The following is a 15165-nucleotide window of genomic DNA, read 5'->3' on the forward strand; positions in this document are numbered from 1 at the left end:
ATTTTACAGAGAACCCTTTGAAGCAAGAAGTTACGCTTAACATAAAGACACTTTTCTGATTAAAGAGGCAAATGTCTTTTGGATGAAAAGTGTTAAATCTTCCACTCCTTGTTAATAAGCACAGCTTGAAGACTTGCCCATATGTCTCTGCCAATGACTAGTCTACTCAGCATGTGGATTTCCCAGATTTCAGACTGAACGATACATACTACACAACTAGAAAGTTTCACTGACCTAAGCATAATTATTTGCAAATACAACACTATTCAATTAAATAATTGCAAAAATCTGATTCTAACCAAACAAATCACATTTTTACACCAGAAACAAGCAGTTAAGTTAAACAGGAGAACACACAAAATAGGAAAATTCTAACAAAGTGGTTTGGGAAAACAGGAATTTAAATTGGCCAATAATTTAACTACACCTATTGAAGATGTGTTGCTTTTGGAGAGACAGTATTTTTTCTTTCTTATTTTCCTCATCTTGAAGCGTAGGTAGCATTTAATTACTTTAATATGTGATGAACAAAGAAACATTACTGCAATAAAAATATATAAAAAAATTAACTTCATTTTAACTTGTAGAAATGCATGAATTGCATCGGCTAAGAGTTGACCCTGGGGTCCATGAGTAAACAGCCATTTGATGCACTGGAATTGTTTCCCATGCCCTACGCGTGCATATGTAGCTGCCAGAGTTAGCTCAGTTGTCTTATAACTGCAGAGATCCTGCTCCTGGGCTCGCTGAGTGAAGCTGCCCTCCCTCTTGGAGGATGTGGTGGGGTTAGAGCTGGCAAGCACACACTGCTGCTGCTGTTACGCTTACCGGAGGTGGGTGCCTTCGCAGCTCTTGAAATACCAAACTGTCCAGAGAGATTGATTTCCTTCCCAGTGCTGAGGCTAGAGCGGCTTTTCTGTCCATAATCAGTGAGCAGGGCAGCAGAGGAGGTTAGGCTGCCCTGAGCCAGGGAACACAGCGATAGTGGGAAATTTCCACTGAGTTTTTTTAGTTCCAGTACTTGTTCCCTGGCTTGAGTCAAAGCTGCAGTCAGCTCATAGCGTTCCTCACACTCTCTGCGCACTGTTTCCTGGAGAAGAGTGTTCTGCAAACAGAAACAAACACTGGCTTTACAAAATGCCATTAGTCAAAAGCTGGGCCTATTCATCTCCTTGGGCTTAAGACGGGGGTGGCTGGAGGGTAATGATGCACCCAAATCCTTCAACGCTTCCCCATATCTTGGTTTTTCTGAAAGTCACTCAAAGGACATATATCAGCATTTACACACCCTTCATTCCCTCAGGAGACAGTGGAAAATATGAGGCAAGTTATCAGAAGTTACTTCTGATATCCTGCCTATCCTCCAGCGAGGGGGAAACTGGGAATTCTGCTCTTGGAAAGAAAAAAGCAACAGACAGAGGTCAAGTGTTGCTGCGCCACTTTGCTATGGTAAGATGTCCAAGAAGTTATCCTCCTCTGTAGTTTAAATAATTGTGCACCCATTTTTGTGATGGCATTCTTTATTGATTATTATTTCTCATATAACTGGGATGAATGGTTTTCAGTCCAGTGGTTTTCACAAACTGTACACTTTGATTCCCAGTACCTAAATGGTAAGTGACTGGTACTGGGCCTTAAGCACACAACTAAAACTGTTGCAGTATTACAGAAGTCCACAAATTTCTGTATTGTGCGGATCTTATTTGTGATGTTAATTTTCCTGAAAAAATTAATTTTCCAGCTGAAAAAAAGCAAACAAAGCACAAGGGACAACATCACTAAATTGAGTCATAAAAATCAGAACTACTGAAAGTACTAACACAAAGATAAAATAAACACTTTTTTGTTCTTCTAAGCAAGCAATTGTTGCTGACACCAGGAGGTTCATGAGAATGAAAGGGAAACAACCACCAAGGCAGTCTCCAGCAGAGAGTGATGATCAAGTCATACAGAGACCACCCTCAGTCATGCACAACCTCATTGCATGGACACAAACTTTTCTATCTAAACCTCTTCAGTGCTAAGAGGATGAAATAGATGCATAATGAAGATAAGCAGAGCCAGGGAATCTCATGATGAAGGATAACAGTGTGTTCCTTACTCTGCTGAAATTCCTGACCAATACTTGAAGAGCACGTGCCTTTCCAAGAGCCTTTTCCATAGGTACAGGACAGAATGTACCTACATTCACTCTATATCACTGTAATTTCACTAACAGTGTTTCTGAAACTTTTTCAAGGAATAAATAAATATCAACCCAAGCCCTAAATTAATTTTGAAGGGTTTTATTTTCACTGTTTACCTTTTTTTTTTTTCCTGCCACTTACTTTGGACATTCCAGTCTAATCTTATCTACAGTCCCTGACTTCACTGTTTTCACAGTTCTTATAGAGCAGTGCAGTTCTCTGCTTCCTTCCCATTATATTACAGATATTCAGCAAATGATTGTGATAAGAATATCCATCAATCAAGCTTCTCGTCACTTTTGATTCTTTTTCATGCATTCCTGTGTAAGAGAAAGCGTCTTTACTGGTGGGAGGTGGAATACCCTATTCCACCCTATCCCTATTAGCACGCAGGACGCACACACATTAGACAATTCAGACTCTGCCCCAGATGCCATTCAGAACTGTATTGATCATATGGAAGTTTTTCTTACAAATGATTTCCAAAATAAGCAGGATTACTGGAAAGATTGCTGCTGTTTCATTCTAAGAATGAAAAATGTCCACATCTTTTACTTTAAAAACATGAAGAACATTATTGTTGACTCATGTTTACATAGCGTGATGTGAGGCTAGAGATTAAGAAATAAATGTCTTGCAGAACCTGAGAAATATATATATATATTAAATAAACCACTACATTTAATTCAGCAGACACTTAAAATTTCACATATATTGTGATAAATTATATTTCTGAAATTATGATGGACTTGTTTTATAAATAGTTTAACTTCAATGGTTTTTAAATCAGCACATTAACAGGGTCTGAAATACAGATACTTCGAATGATTTTAGAAATCACATGTCCAAGTAAAAACAGCAAAGCGTTTCCTTGGTCATGTTCCTACCTCTTCTTGAACTTGACTCAGATTGTGAATCAGCTGTGTCCTCTCCTGGGTTAATTTTTCCAGTTCACCTGACTTGTGTTTAATTTCTTTTCTCATACTATCCAGAAATGATTCATTATTGCTCTTTTCCATCGACAGCTGAAATTCAAGTTCAGTAATTAGTCTTTTAAGGCTCTCAATTTCTTTTTCCTTCTCTTCATGTTTCTCTGTAAGTTTGATCTGGGCATCTTGTAGCTTCTTTTCAAGAATTTCTGTCTCCATCCTTAAGCTGTTGGTAGCACTGGATATTAAACCTGGAATCTGCATTAGATTAAACAAAAATTACATTCAAGGGATATCTTTCAATATGTAGAATTAAGTGTCAGACAAATGTTGATCTCAGGAGATAAAAAAAGTAGAAATGCAAACATAGGTGTCCTCAGAGACAAAAACAAAAATTGCTTTGAATTTACATTATACCCTCAAAGGATATCAAAGAGCCATAAATGAATCAAAACTCACTCAGACCAGAGATATTAAGTAGTATGTCCAAAATCAAACAGAGAAATAGAGGTAAAAGTGGGAAAACTTAATTTCTTTACTGCAAGTATTTCGTCAGGGTTTTAAAATCACAGTCAAATATTTGTAAAGTGAACTATGCCAAACTATTACTTTCAGCTCCATAGAACACTATGTAACACATTTTAAATAACAATATATTTCATCAAATTTCTTTGATTTTATTTTTCCAGAATTTTCAAGAAATCTTTTGAAACCAAGGTTATAGGTAAAATTTTCAATTTCTATATATAACTTAAAAAAAAAAAAAGAAAAAAAACAAAGAAACATATGCCATGTACAAAGGTTTGAAAAAAATCTTGTATCATCTAGAAAAAGGACTAAAGAAGGCTTTATTACTTCACATGTCATTTTTCAATTGTTTATATTATCTACTGCCACAAAACTTTTCTCATGAGTGTTACACACCTTCTTCTGGAGCTCTTCATGATCTCTCTGATATTTTGCGATCAGTTCTTGCTGCTTTTGTCTCTCAATGTCTAGTTCCACTCTTGCTTCTTCCTTGACTTTAAGAATTGCTTCTTTGTGTTGTGCTTCACCTTTAGCCAGATCAATTTCCATCTAGGCAAGAAGTGTTTTTTAACAATATGTAGCAACTCATCTTGAAATATTTTTCACATTCCATACTGCCATAAATAAAGTGATGTGAAATTTGGCAGATTTAAGATTAGGGGCACTGAAGAAACAACATTAAACGATTGCAACATTGGAGCCTGGTGAGGGAAAGCTCCTGCTTCCCACCGGCTCACAGCTGCATGGATGGCTCCTGCTTTGCAGAGCACCAGGGCTGAGTCACAGCCAGCAGCCCCAGAAAATGTCTCACAAGCCCCATGGTGTCTCAAGTGGTACTAGATGCCTAAATTTAGGCAGCTGAACTTCACACTAAATCACTATGAAAATACCAAATTACAAAATCATTAGCTGGTTCTTAACATAGATGATTATTTTGCTGGATGCATTCCCTCTGGAGGTAAAACTCATTATTTTCAAATGCAGCACAATGATACAATTCACAGTATCTAACATCTACTGTGCTAAAAATCAGTCATGAAATGTCAAGACCCATTCCCAAACAGTCGGTCTTCAAACAAGCTTAATATTAAAGATGATAACTCTTCCTTATAAAATCATTTTTTATTCTTGTTTTACCATTCAGCCTCCCAGGGACCACACTCAGATGATACATACTCCACATGTACTACCTTGCACTTTAGAGGAGCAGCGCACATTTAAAAAACATTAGCTAGCACCATGTTCCTATTTTATAACATGTCCCACTTCTAAAACCATTGTAAATACCAGAAATCCAAGGGAAGGAGCATGCTGAGGGATCCCATGGATGATGTAGCGGGATGCCTGCCTCTCCAAACATCGCCAACGGCACACGCAGCTGCTTGTGCTAGCCCAGTTGCCAAGCCAGGGTTCCAGGAGCAGCAAGGCTCCACAGTGCAAGGTCAGCAACAAGCAGCTCCAGCTTGTTTTAGGATCCTGACAACACCATACTGATGGTATGTGTGTGGGACAAGCTCTAGACCAAAAAGTCAAGAAATAAATGTGAAAGAGTTGCAAATTCTGGGTAAAATCATAGAATTAAATATCCCAGTCCTTAAAGTATCTCACACATTTAATATTATAAATGCAAATTTGAAAATTCAGCCATAATTTCCTGAAAATAAAAGCCTGGATTCTGGAGTAAACACTGAAGGATATATTTTGAAAAATATTTTTCCTAAATCACTATTTTAATATTTAATTTCTGCATGCTGAATTCTAATGGACTTAATTGTAACACAAAAAAATATATGAAAGGCACATTAATGCACACCACTAGTCTAATTACTTAGATTTTTTAAAAGCAGAAAAGCCCAGAATAAGCTTAATTACAATTATCTAATTTCACACACTAATTATGAGCAAAAGCATAACAAATTCCCCTAACTCTTTTTTTGGGAAAAAAGAAATTGGAAGTATTTTAATTATTTTTTATATAAAAATATATGCAAATTCTGGGCATGGAATAGACACAAATCCTCCACTAAGGTTTAGCTTAAAATTAGTATATTTGTAAGATCCTAAAAGTATACTTTTATTGTTATTGCTATTATTATTGTAGATATATTTTCTACATTATTAGATATGGAAGTTAGGATTCTAATGCTAGAAAACCTAATGTATTAACTCTACTTACTATTATAGAAACAGATCATATGTTGGAAGCTACTTGATTAAAAAGACTAAAAAAATGAAGGCAACGTAAAAGACCTGAGCTAATTTTGAAGATTATACAAGCATTTTTCACATTTAGCATTTGAACCTAATAAAGTTGATAACCTTTAGGAAAAAAAAATGGCAGTTGATCTTAAAAAAAAAAACATAATGCCCACTAATTGCTTTAAAATCATTTACATGCCCCTCATTCATTAATATTAAAAAACATCCATAAAATGAATGTTTACATCAATATGAAAATCTTTTGTAAAAGAGATTTTTGTTCTTGTTCAGTTTAAGGTTTATGTGTATTTTAAATGGAAATAAACAGTTTAAGGTTTATGTGTATTTTAAATGGAAAACTGGAACACTTTATACTGATGCAATGGATGACCCAAGACAAAGATAACTGTCACTTTGTCACATTTCTAACTCTTTTCTCTGATGAAAACATTTCTAGAGCACTTGCTGTTCAATGCATTTTAATGCCTGTAATAACAAAGTTGTAATTGCTTGCTCTTACTAGCAGCAGTCTTTATCTTGTTTTAATGTCAGGTTGAAACAATAAGTTGTGGTTATGCAGAGAATGTGACCTCATTCTAAAATTATATCTTGTGATAGAAAGGTTAAGGAGTTTTAAAAGAAGTGCTAGTAATAGAAAAAAAATCCAGAAACCAAACAAAGCTTTCAGATGCTTATCATGTACTTAACAAAAAAAGAAAAAGACAGCAATTTTAGTCACCAATTATGTAAGGCTTAAATCAGAGAAGTCAGTTATTGTTCAACACTGCTTTCAATTTCTCCTTCACAGTTTGTTTTTTTTTTTTATTTTTTATTTTTTTTTTTTTTAATTTTCTTGTATTCTATTTGGGTTGGCTTTTTTTGTTGTTTCTTTTTTTGGTGCTAGTGTGAAAAAATTACAGATTAAATCACAGTTTACATGCTCACAGCTGTTCACAGCAAACCACTTTCCAAAGCCCACTGGAACAGACTGGCAGCTGGATGCTCCAATCCCAGTTAGAGTCTCCAGCGCAAAGCTTCTCAGCATGACCAGACACTCCAAGAAAAAGCAACCTACCCTGCAGAGCAGATCCAGATTCCTGAGACCATTGTTCAGCAGCAGAGCTGCTCAAAGCCCAGTGTAAATGAGGAGCTGTAGCATTGCCACATTCCGACCAGCTGTTCAACTAAGAAACCTATCCAACTAGCACATACAGTGGGCATATACATATAGTTTTTAAATCAGCTGAAAGTATTTTTCCACAGAAGACTCCAAACCCAAGTACATACTAAAAGATGACTAACAAATTATGACCTAACATTGTAGAATGTAATAGTATCAGTTAAAGAGGTGACTAGTGGTGGGAAACCTGTCTAAGAAGAAAACGTATGTTAACAGGAGCTCATGCTTGTGGAGCAGCACTGTGTAATGCATGGAGCACTGGCATGGCCACAGCAAGGTGCCCTGAGGGCAGGTGTGCAGCTGAGGTGCTGCCCTATGCCTGAACTGCTTTCTCAACATTGCATCCTACATCCATGGACCAGGACCAGACCTAATCTCTATTGCACTTGTTACACCCTAATCAAGCCAGTTTCCCCTGAATCTGGGGAGTCATCCTGTCTGTATTTTAACCCGACTTTGCATCTGTAGCCTTTACTTGATTTCTTTTTTTTCTTCACTCCATTAAATAAAGGAAAAATGGGCATGTATAAAGGAGCATGCACATATGGAAGGTGTATCATTCTCCCTCCAACCTTCCCCTTTCTCCTCACTGTGAAAGGAGCCGTTGTCCAATTACTGAAAGAGTCTAGGTGGGAAGGTGTATGAAAATGGCTTTGCAGTCTTTTGTGAGAGTCAATGGATAAAATAACAAAGGATTGTTCATTTCATGGAGAAGCCAAGTCGTAAGAGTGCCAAGTCTTTTCAAATGAAATACAGAGGTATTTCAAAATGAAATACAGTAAATTTCAAAGAAGTCTTTATTTTCATACTGCTCTGACTTGAAGGGAAGGCAAGTAAAAAACCTCAGCAGATTACTTAGGAGTAGCCTAGGTGGCAGAGATGTGACTGCCTCAAAGGAGCCAGTGATGCTAGAGGTTATCAGAAAGAGTAGAAGCCTTTCTCACCCTGCAGGTCCATTCTAGCACTGAGACTTTCACTATGAACTCCTTTAGCTCTTTGTCATGTGGGCCCCCAACTCAAGTGAATGAATGAGCCACGTGCCATCTTTCTGCTATCACTTCCCCCTGCCCAATTTCCCAGTCTAACCATGCTCCTCCACCTACCCCCTGTGCTCCTTAGCTTCCTCCCCATGCCCCCATCACAGCTGATGGTCAGCACTACCTAACTTCTGCTGAGGCTCCCATGCTGTAATCAACCACACACCCACCAATCCAATACCCATCTACCTCAGAGTTGTTTGCTCAGCCTGTGGGCATGCAGAGCCTGCCAGATCAGGTAGAACAAGGTGCCTCTCAACCACTAGGCAGGGAGACTGCTTGGAAGGGCACACACACCTCAAAACCCAGGTTGCACCTCTGTGCCCCTGGGCTGACAGCAACGCTTGCTCCAGGTACTTCAGATTCCAAGCTAGACGACACTGGGGCTGTCATATTCCTCTCTGTACATGTGGGGACTTGTCCTGACACCAGTGGGAACTACAGGTTCATAGCAAAACAGCAAACAAATTTTATGTTCGCAGAGAAGTTTGAAAGGGTAAAACTGTCATTTTACTGTTTCACTTGCCTATTGCCATGAATGATAAGACTCATTTCAAGGGATGGCATCAACATATACCCTGCATAACAGCTGCCCTAAGTACCAGGCAGGGTATCCACACACCTCTTGCCTTTCTCATCAGGTGTATGGCTAACAACTCCACTGCCTTTTGCTATTTGACAGCTTCTGATAGCTCCGTAATTGCTGTGCTACCACAGTTTATTTAAGCTCTGCTTTGGTTTGCAAATACATGTCTTCTAAGGAAAGGGCATTTTTGTTCATTTGTTTATTATTTATTTTATAAATTTATTTTAAAAATAGCAATATTGCATTTCAGTTCACCTAAGATGCAAGAAGGAAGGCCCTGTGTTCTTTCCATCATGTCAACAATGCCAAACCTTCTTTTTATTGGGAACCTACTTCAGTATTAAATACATGCTTTCCTACACTTCTCTTCCAGGTATGTCAGGAAACAAACCCGGGCACTGATGTGATTCCCATGCATAACTGTGGTTCAGAGTTTGTAACCCAGACTGCTCCACACACCTTCTCAGAGCTTCTGCAGGACAACAGCCCATGAGACTGGGCTTTCCTTCTTGCACCCTCTCCTGCAGAGCACACAGGGAAAGGACGGAGCTGGAAGATCAGAGGGACTGCACTCTTAACACAGACACTTCACAAACACCCTGAAACTTGGGAATTTGAAGATCAGACCTCATCAGACCTGAACATCTGCCAAGTCTGTAAACACTCATACTAAATAACTTTCACATTCAGTTCCAATCTATGTAGAGAGATCACCCATTAAAACCTCTTGTACAAAGAATACTATTGACATGCTTGCACTTGTGGAGACAGCTATGTGGCTTACTGTACTCATTTGTGACAGCTGACTACAACTGGAAAAAAGAAAAAAGAAACTGAAACTGCACATCCAGTATTACCTTCTCCCTCCAGTTATCTTCATTCCGCATTTTCTGTCTTAATGCTACCTGCAGCTGCTCCGTTCTGTTCTGATGAGAAATCAGCATAAACTCCCTAGAAACCACAAAAACTCATATGTAAATATGTGCTCTGCACAGATTGGTGGTATGCCATTTTCTTGCAATTAAGTCTTTTGTGGCAAAGGCTTGTCTTTTCCTCTTTGTTTAGTACTCCGTGTGATAAGCCCAGGAACCCTTCCTGGAGCCCAGAGGCACAGCAGTAATCACTACTTAGCATCTGCATAATGCCATCGAAAGCCTTATGAATTTTACACTTTATAGAAAGTGCTATAGTTGATCTTTCTTACACACACATATTTAAACCTCAAATAGTTTTAGTATTTCTCAAGTCAAATTTTGAAGGACACTGAAAAACTGCTTGTCGTGGTTTAAACCTAGCCAGACAGCTTGTTCTGGCTGTCAGTGAGTGATATTCAGAAGATGTTGTATTTAACAAACCCGGACTATTACTATCATTAATTATAAAAAAAGCGATAGGTTTTGAATTAAAACCACCACCATAGTGTTTTCTATTGTTAGAGTTATATTTTGTTATACCAGGCTTGTAGAGCAAAAGCCTGTGAGAGTTTAAATTCTTGTAACTTAGATTATTAGCAATGTACTGACTGGAACAACTCGTGTATCTGTGGTTTAAGTAGAAGGGAAATACTCTTAAATTAACATGTAATATCTTTTCATGCAGGTACTGAAGCACAGGGAATGTTCAAACTCTTTTAAATATGAAAGTAGCTTAATGCCTCTTCGTGTACATCACTCTCAGAAAATGCTTATCTTCTCCAAAACCCACTTCTTCACTGTACACAAAACACATAATGTTCTGCCGTGTCTTAAGCAGGGATAACACTTTCTCTTTTGCCAACAAAAGACAAGCTAATTTATCAGTAACTGAAAATTTAGTGGCAGGATACTTTGAAATGGTAAAAACAAGTCTGTGGTGGTCAGAAATAAAACTGGGTATATAAATTACACTCAAAGCAATTAAAAAATATGGATTTAGGCTGCTAAGTGCAGATGTCTAAAACAAAGGCACTCAAACTAGATACTGTGCCAAGACAATCCTCAGAAGCTCAGTCCTTTGTTTTCTACTTCTGAAAAGTAATTACAGGGAAAATGGCAGCTTCATTGATATCTGAGAACCTTCCAAATATTACCATACTGGTGGGAAGTCTGTACACTTATCAAATATTAGACCATATCCAATAACCTGGGATATACTAATATTCATAGCATTGTTATGGTTTGCAACTTGCAAATGTAAGTTACAGTAATTTAAACTACCTGGGACTCTTGCTCTACAACCTTTACATAACAAATAGCAACTATAACAACTGCAATAAAGGGGTATTTTGATTAAGCTTAAGCTGAAGCTCTGGACCGCAAAGCAAGGCTTTCCCATCCTTCACCTCCCCCCCTTTTTAATTTTTTTTTTTTTTCATTCAAGTTTTCTCTATACTGTAATAATTTAAAAAAATCCACCTGATGAATTCCAAAATTCCATATTATCATGGATATGAGGTCAGGGCTGCCAAGGCTTTTAAAGATCGGGAGATGAGAGAGGGCAGAGGCAGGCCAGGATTGCCCTGAGCACACAGGCAAGGCACCACAAAGCTGGGAGCAGCATGTCCCTCCCAGCCTGCCTAGTTCCAGAACCACCCTTCTCATTCTGCCGCTTCTCCTGCAGCCTGACTGGCATGAACCACCTCAGTACTTTACAGAACCTCTGTCCTTTCAGTAACCATGAGAGAGGTTCAGGATCTGCCAGAGGAGGAATGCTCTATTTTCAACAGATTTCCAAAAAGAGTCCCAGGCGATTACCCATCGTGACTCCAATCTGATTACCTTTCTTGTTTCAACATCACTACCTCTTCCTCTGTTTGTTTAAGAAGAGCTTTAAGGGCTTCCAGCTCACTTTCTAATCGACCAGTTCTTCTTTTTAGATCTTCTTCTTTCCTTTCTTTCTCAGCCATTTCTTCCTGTAAATGTTTGCATACTTGCTGGCAAATTAGAAAAGATTCCTCCTTTTCCTTGAGCTCTTTTGTAAGCCTACAGATAAAATAATAAACTATCAGCATTGTAGTTACTATATTCTTATTTACAGACAGAAACTAAATACAGAAGTAATTTGAACCTGGAAAATAAAATACTAGATAAAAACCTACGTATTTTTTATGAAGCTAAATCTAGGGACTTGAACACAAAAATTGAGAAAAAAGTGTATAAAAACTGCACTAAAATAATAAAAGTTTTGTTCTCACCGTTCAAAAACGTAGTTATGAAATATAATTTCAGCATTTACCTTGACTCAGAAATTCCATTTTCGTATTTAATTTTTTTCAGTTCATTTTGACAGACATCAAGTTCCGTTGATTTCACCCTAAAACATTAAAAAATATGCATTGTCCAAAGAAATGATAGCCTTTACTCATGCAGCACCCTGAACATCATTTATTGATGAATGATCTAACTTGCATTTTCTATTTCAGTTAAAAGGCAAACAAGAAACAAAAAGTTCTTTCAGTTCTAGCTAACATTTTTAAGGAATTGGAAGTTACACTTCCAATATTCTTTCTTCTTTTTTCTATTTCTTCTATTTCCCAATATATTTCTTCTATTCCCAATATACTTCCAATTGGAAGTTACACTTCCAATATAATCTCAGCCTAACCTAGGATCACAGCAAGTTTAATGCTGCAAATAAGGAAGTGAGATCTTGCTTGAAACTCTTATCACTGTTGCAAGATATAAATAAAAATGAACAACAAATGAGTAAGAGGGCTGGAAACTCTGCACATTCCTTGTCATTATGTCATCATTTCACCAATTAATAACCATGGTTAAGCTTCGTATTTACATTTAAACAGATATATAATATGTTATTTTATTAAATTGTACCCATATTACATTGAAATTTTAATATTACATTTGGAAACCCTTTACTGTTTATTTAACTGTGTTCAGGAAATCTTTTTCTCATACTCAATATTTGTATTATCATTAAAATACTTTGTTGCTAAGCATTCCAAATATTTGCAACTTCATTACGGTCAGACCCTCTGAACATAGGGACCAAAACCAGAAAGTAGACATCATGAAAGAATGAATCCTTGTTTAAATTTCAGGAAGACACACAAAAAGACTGATGATAGCTGGTCTCAAGACTGGCAGCAGTAGCTCATTACTCTTGAGTTTAATGTTTGAAACAATAATTTTTATTGTCAGTGGTGAATTACAAAGTGAATTATAAAGTCCTGCTGTTTCTGAATTATTTTCCACGCTACATGCAAGCAACAAGGATTTGAAATACAGGAAAGCATGCAGTCCTGGGTCCCGCAACTTTCAGAGGTGACAACATGGTTCCCACTGAGCACTACTGAGTCTGGATGTGACCCTGGAGGTCATGTGGCCCGATTTTGGGTACCTGATACAGCTCCCAGGCTGAAAGGAATGCAGCAACTTCATTGTTTGGCCATTGAAACAGTAACCCAGAACAGTGTGCAACAGCACAATAACAACACAAGAAGAGGTGCATCTTTTTTCCTATTTCCTCAGGTTTTGACAGAGGACTTATTTTTGCTCTCTCCTTAATCTGTGGGCAGCAGAAGCAGCATCTAAAATCAGTATGGACTGCTGCAGTCACTACCGCGGGCACTGGTCCTTTCAGGTGGGCTGAAGACAGAGTTAGCCAAGTTTTCCGCTCTATGTGAGTTGAGTGCTCTCTCCTCAGTCATCACACTTCAGTTAGCTCTGACAAGTATTTGATGACTCTCTATTTTTGCTCTATTAATTTAGGCGTTACACACTCTACTTGAAACTATAGGCACAATATAGTAAAATTACAAATGACAATAGCACACTGGTGAATGGGAAAAAGTCCCAGCAAATTTACCCTGAAGGTGGGAAGGTACGAATTAAAAAAAAGAAATCATAGTTACTGACTAAATACTAAAATTTCTGATTAGTTTCATTGCACACTTCCCTCCATCCCAAAATTCTAATGTGAAACATTACCTTCCACATATATTTTTAGGCCTGAAGTTATGTATATTTCACAAAACGTATCCTACACTTTTGTGTTAAATGAAGTGTTGTATTGAGCTTACTTAACCTTCCTCTTTGCTGTATCATTAAACAGAGCTGGAGGAAGAAAGCCCTGCTTCCAGAGACAGATGTGCTCAGTCAGGTGGTTAGAAATATAGACCATTTAATATAAAGATAAACTATCTTCTCTGTTGGTCATAACCTTCTTAAATCATCACGATGAGCAGTGGTCTCTGAAAAAAAGTGGTCTGTTACAGCTTTACGTGCAGTGGCAAAACAATTAAGCAAATGGAAATCTTACATTAACAGCTTTTTGTAGTGGTCCATCTCGGCTGTTACTTTCTGCAGCTTCAATCCAATTGTCTCTACCTGATTTGTTAAGTCTGAAAGCAAAAACATGGGTTTCATGCCTGTATTCATATTAAAATAATTCACTTTTATACACAGTGTGCTCTATTTGCATCTCAGATGTGTAGCTCCTCACTCCCACCCGAAAAAAGCAAGGCAGTAAATCATAGAACTGCCTCTCAACAATGCAAAATGGCCATCTGTGAGAATATGGCTTTATGATTTGTAACATCTGGATTGATTTCTCACTGCTTACAAACCATATAAGCTAGTTGTTTATATTTTCTTAACAGTAACAAATCACTTATCACAAAGGCTGGAATGCCACCTTGCCACTTAAGAACAGTCTTCCAATCTGTATACATACACTTGCTTTATAGCAAGAAGCTGGTTTTGTTTGTTTGGGGGTTTTTATCCTACCAGGAAACATAAAATTCAACTAAAAGCAAATATGAAATGCTTTAAATCACAGGGTTTGTATACATAATGGTGAGAGTAAAAAGCATGCAGGAAGGTGAACCTGAAAATAACCTCTTAATGCTACTTCATATAAAACACTGACACTGAATTAATGGTTCTATATATTTTGTCTTCTACTCTTTTTGCTGAGTGTTATCTTTCAGAGCACACCTCCCAGCAGTTTCAGTCAAACATTGCCTTTTTTTTCTGGAATATATCCCAGTTTTTTTTCATCTGTACAATTACTTTATCTTCCCCACCCCCACCCCCCTTGCAAAAAAAACTTCCAAAGAAAATACTGAGCAAAGATAAAAGCACTGTTAGATTTATCACTCCTTCTGCAGAGTCTCAGGGTTGTAAATGAAGGAGTGACAAATTTACAATAAAACATTGTAACAAATCTACAAGTGGAAGAAAAAAAATATTTTCCCTCAATATGTGACAGCAAAGAAATGAGCTGATTTCCCCTCTGAAGGCAAACAGCTAAAAAGGGAGTCCAACCTCTCCATCTTTAAAGCTCCCTGATATGTGCTGTAAAAAGCCAAACCTAATTGTGATTCCTGTTCTTAAAATTATCATTTCTGACACCAGAATTCACTGAATTTTTGTAACTTTTCCTGTGTGCCTATTTCAGTCATTTCCAGCAACTGCCATAATGATGGGTAATCCCAGAGTGGGATTTCCTGACATATCACACCTTACCTTGCTAAATCCTACTACATGAAAAATCCCTGTATTTTCAATAAAAGGAAAATGAA

At 37.5% G+C, this 15165-nt stretch overlaps 1 protein-coding gene across 1 annotated transcript in view; it reads right to left on the minus strand.

Moving 5' to 3' along the window:
• Positions 1–700: 700 nt before the first annotated feature.
• Positions 701–15165, minus strand: part of LEKR1 (leucine, glutamate and lysine rich 1) — a 57091-nt gene continuing 42626 nt past the window's right edge. Inside the window, exons 6-12 of the mRNA XM_057421892.1 lie at positions 13902–13983; positions 11859–11936; positions 11402–11605; positions 9503–9596; positions 4040–4192; positions 3074–3373; positions 701–1105 (exon numbers count right to left, since the gene is read on the minus strand). Coding sequence (XP_057277875.1) covers positions 701–1105; positions 3074–3373; positions 4040–4192; positions 9503–9596; positions 11402–11605; positions 11859–11936; positions 13902–13983 — 1316 coding nt within the window. The remainder of the gene's footprint in view (positions 1106–3073; positions 3374–4039; positions 4193–9502; positions 9597–11401; positions 11606–11858; positions 11937–13901; positions 13984–15165) is intronic.

Source organism: Pezoporus wallicus, unplaced genomic scaffold (assembly GCF_028554395.1).
Source record: "Pezoporus wallicus isolate ANWC-B61680 ecotype Strahan unplaced genomic scaffold, APGP_CSIRO_Pwel_v1 scaffold_7402, whole genome shotgun sequence".
NCBI classification, from domain to species: domain Eukaryota; kingdom Metazoa; phylum Chordata; class Aves; order Psittaciformes; family Psittacidae; genus Pezoporus; species Pezoporus wallicus.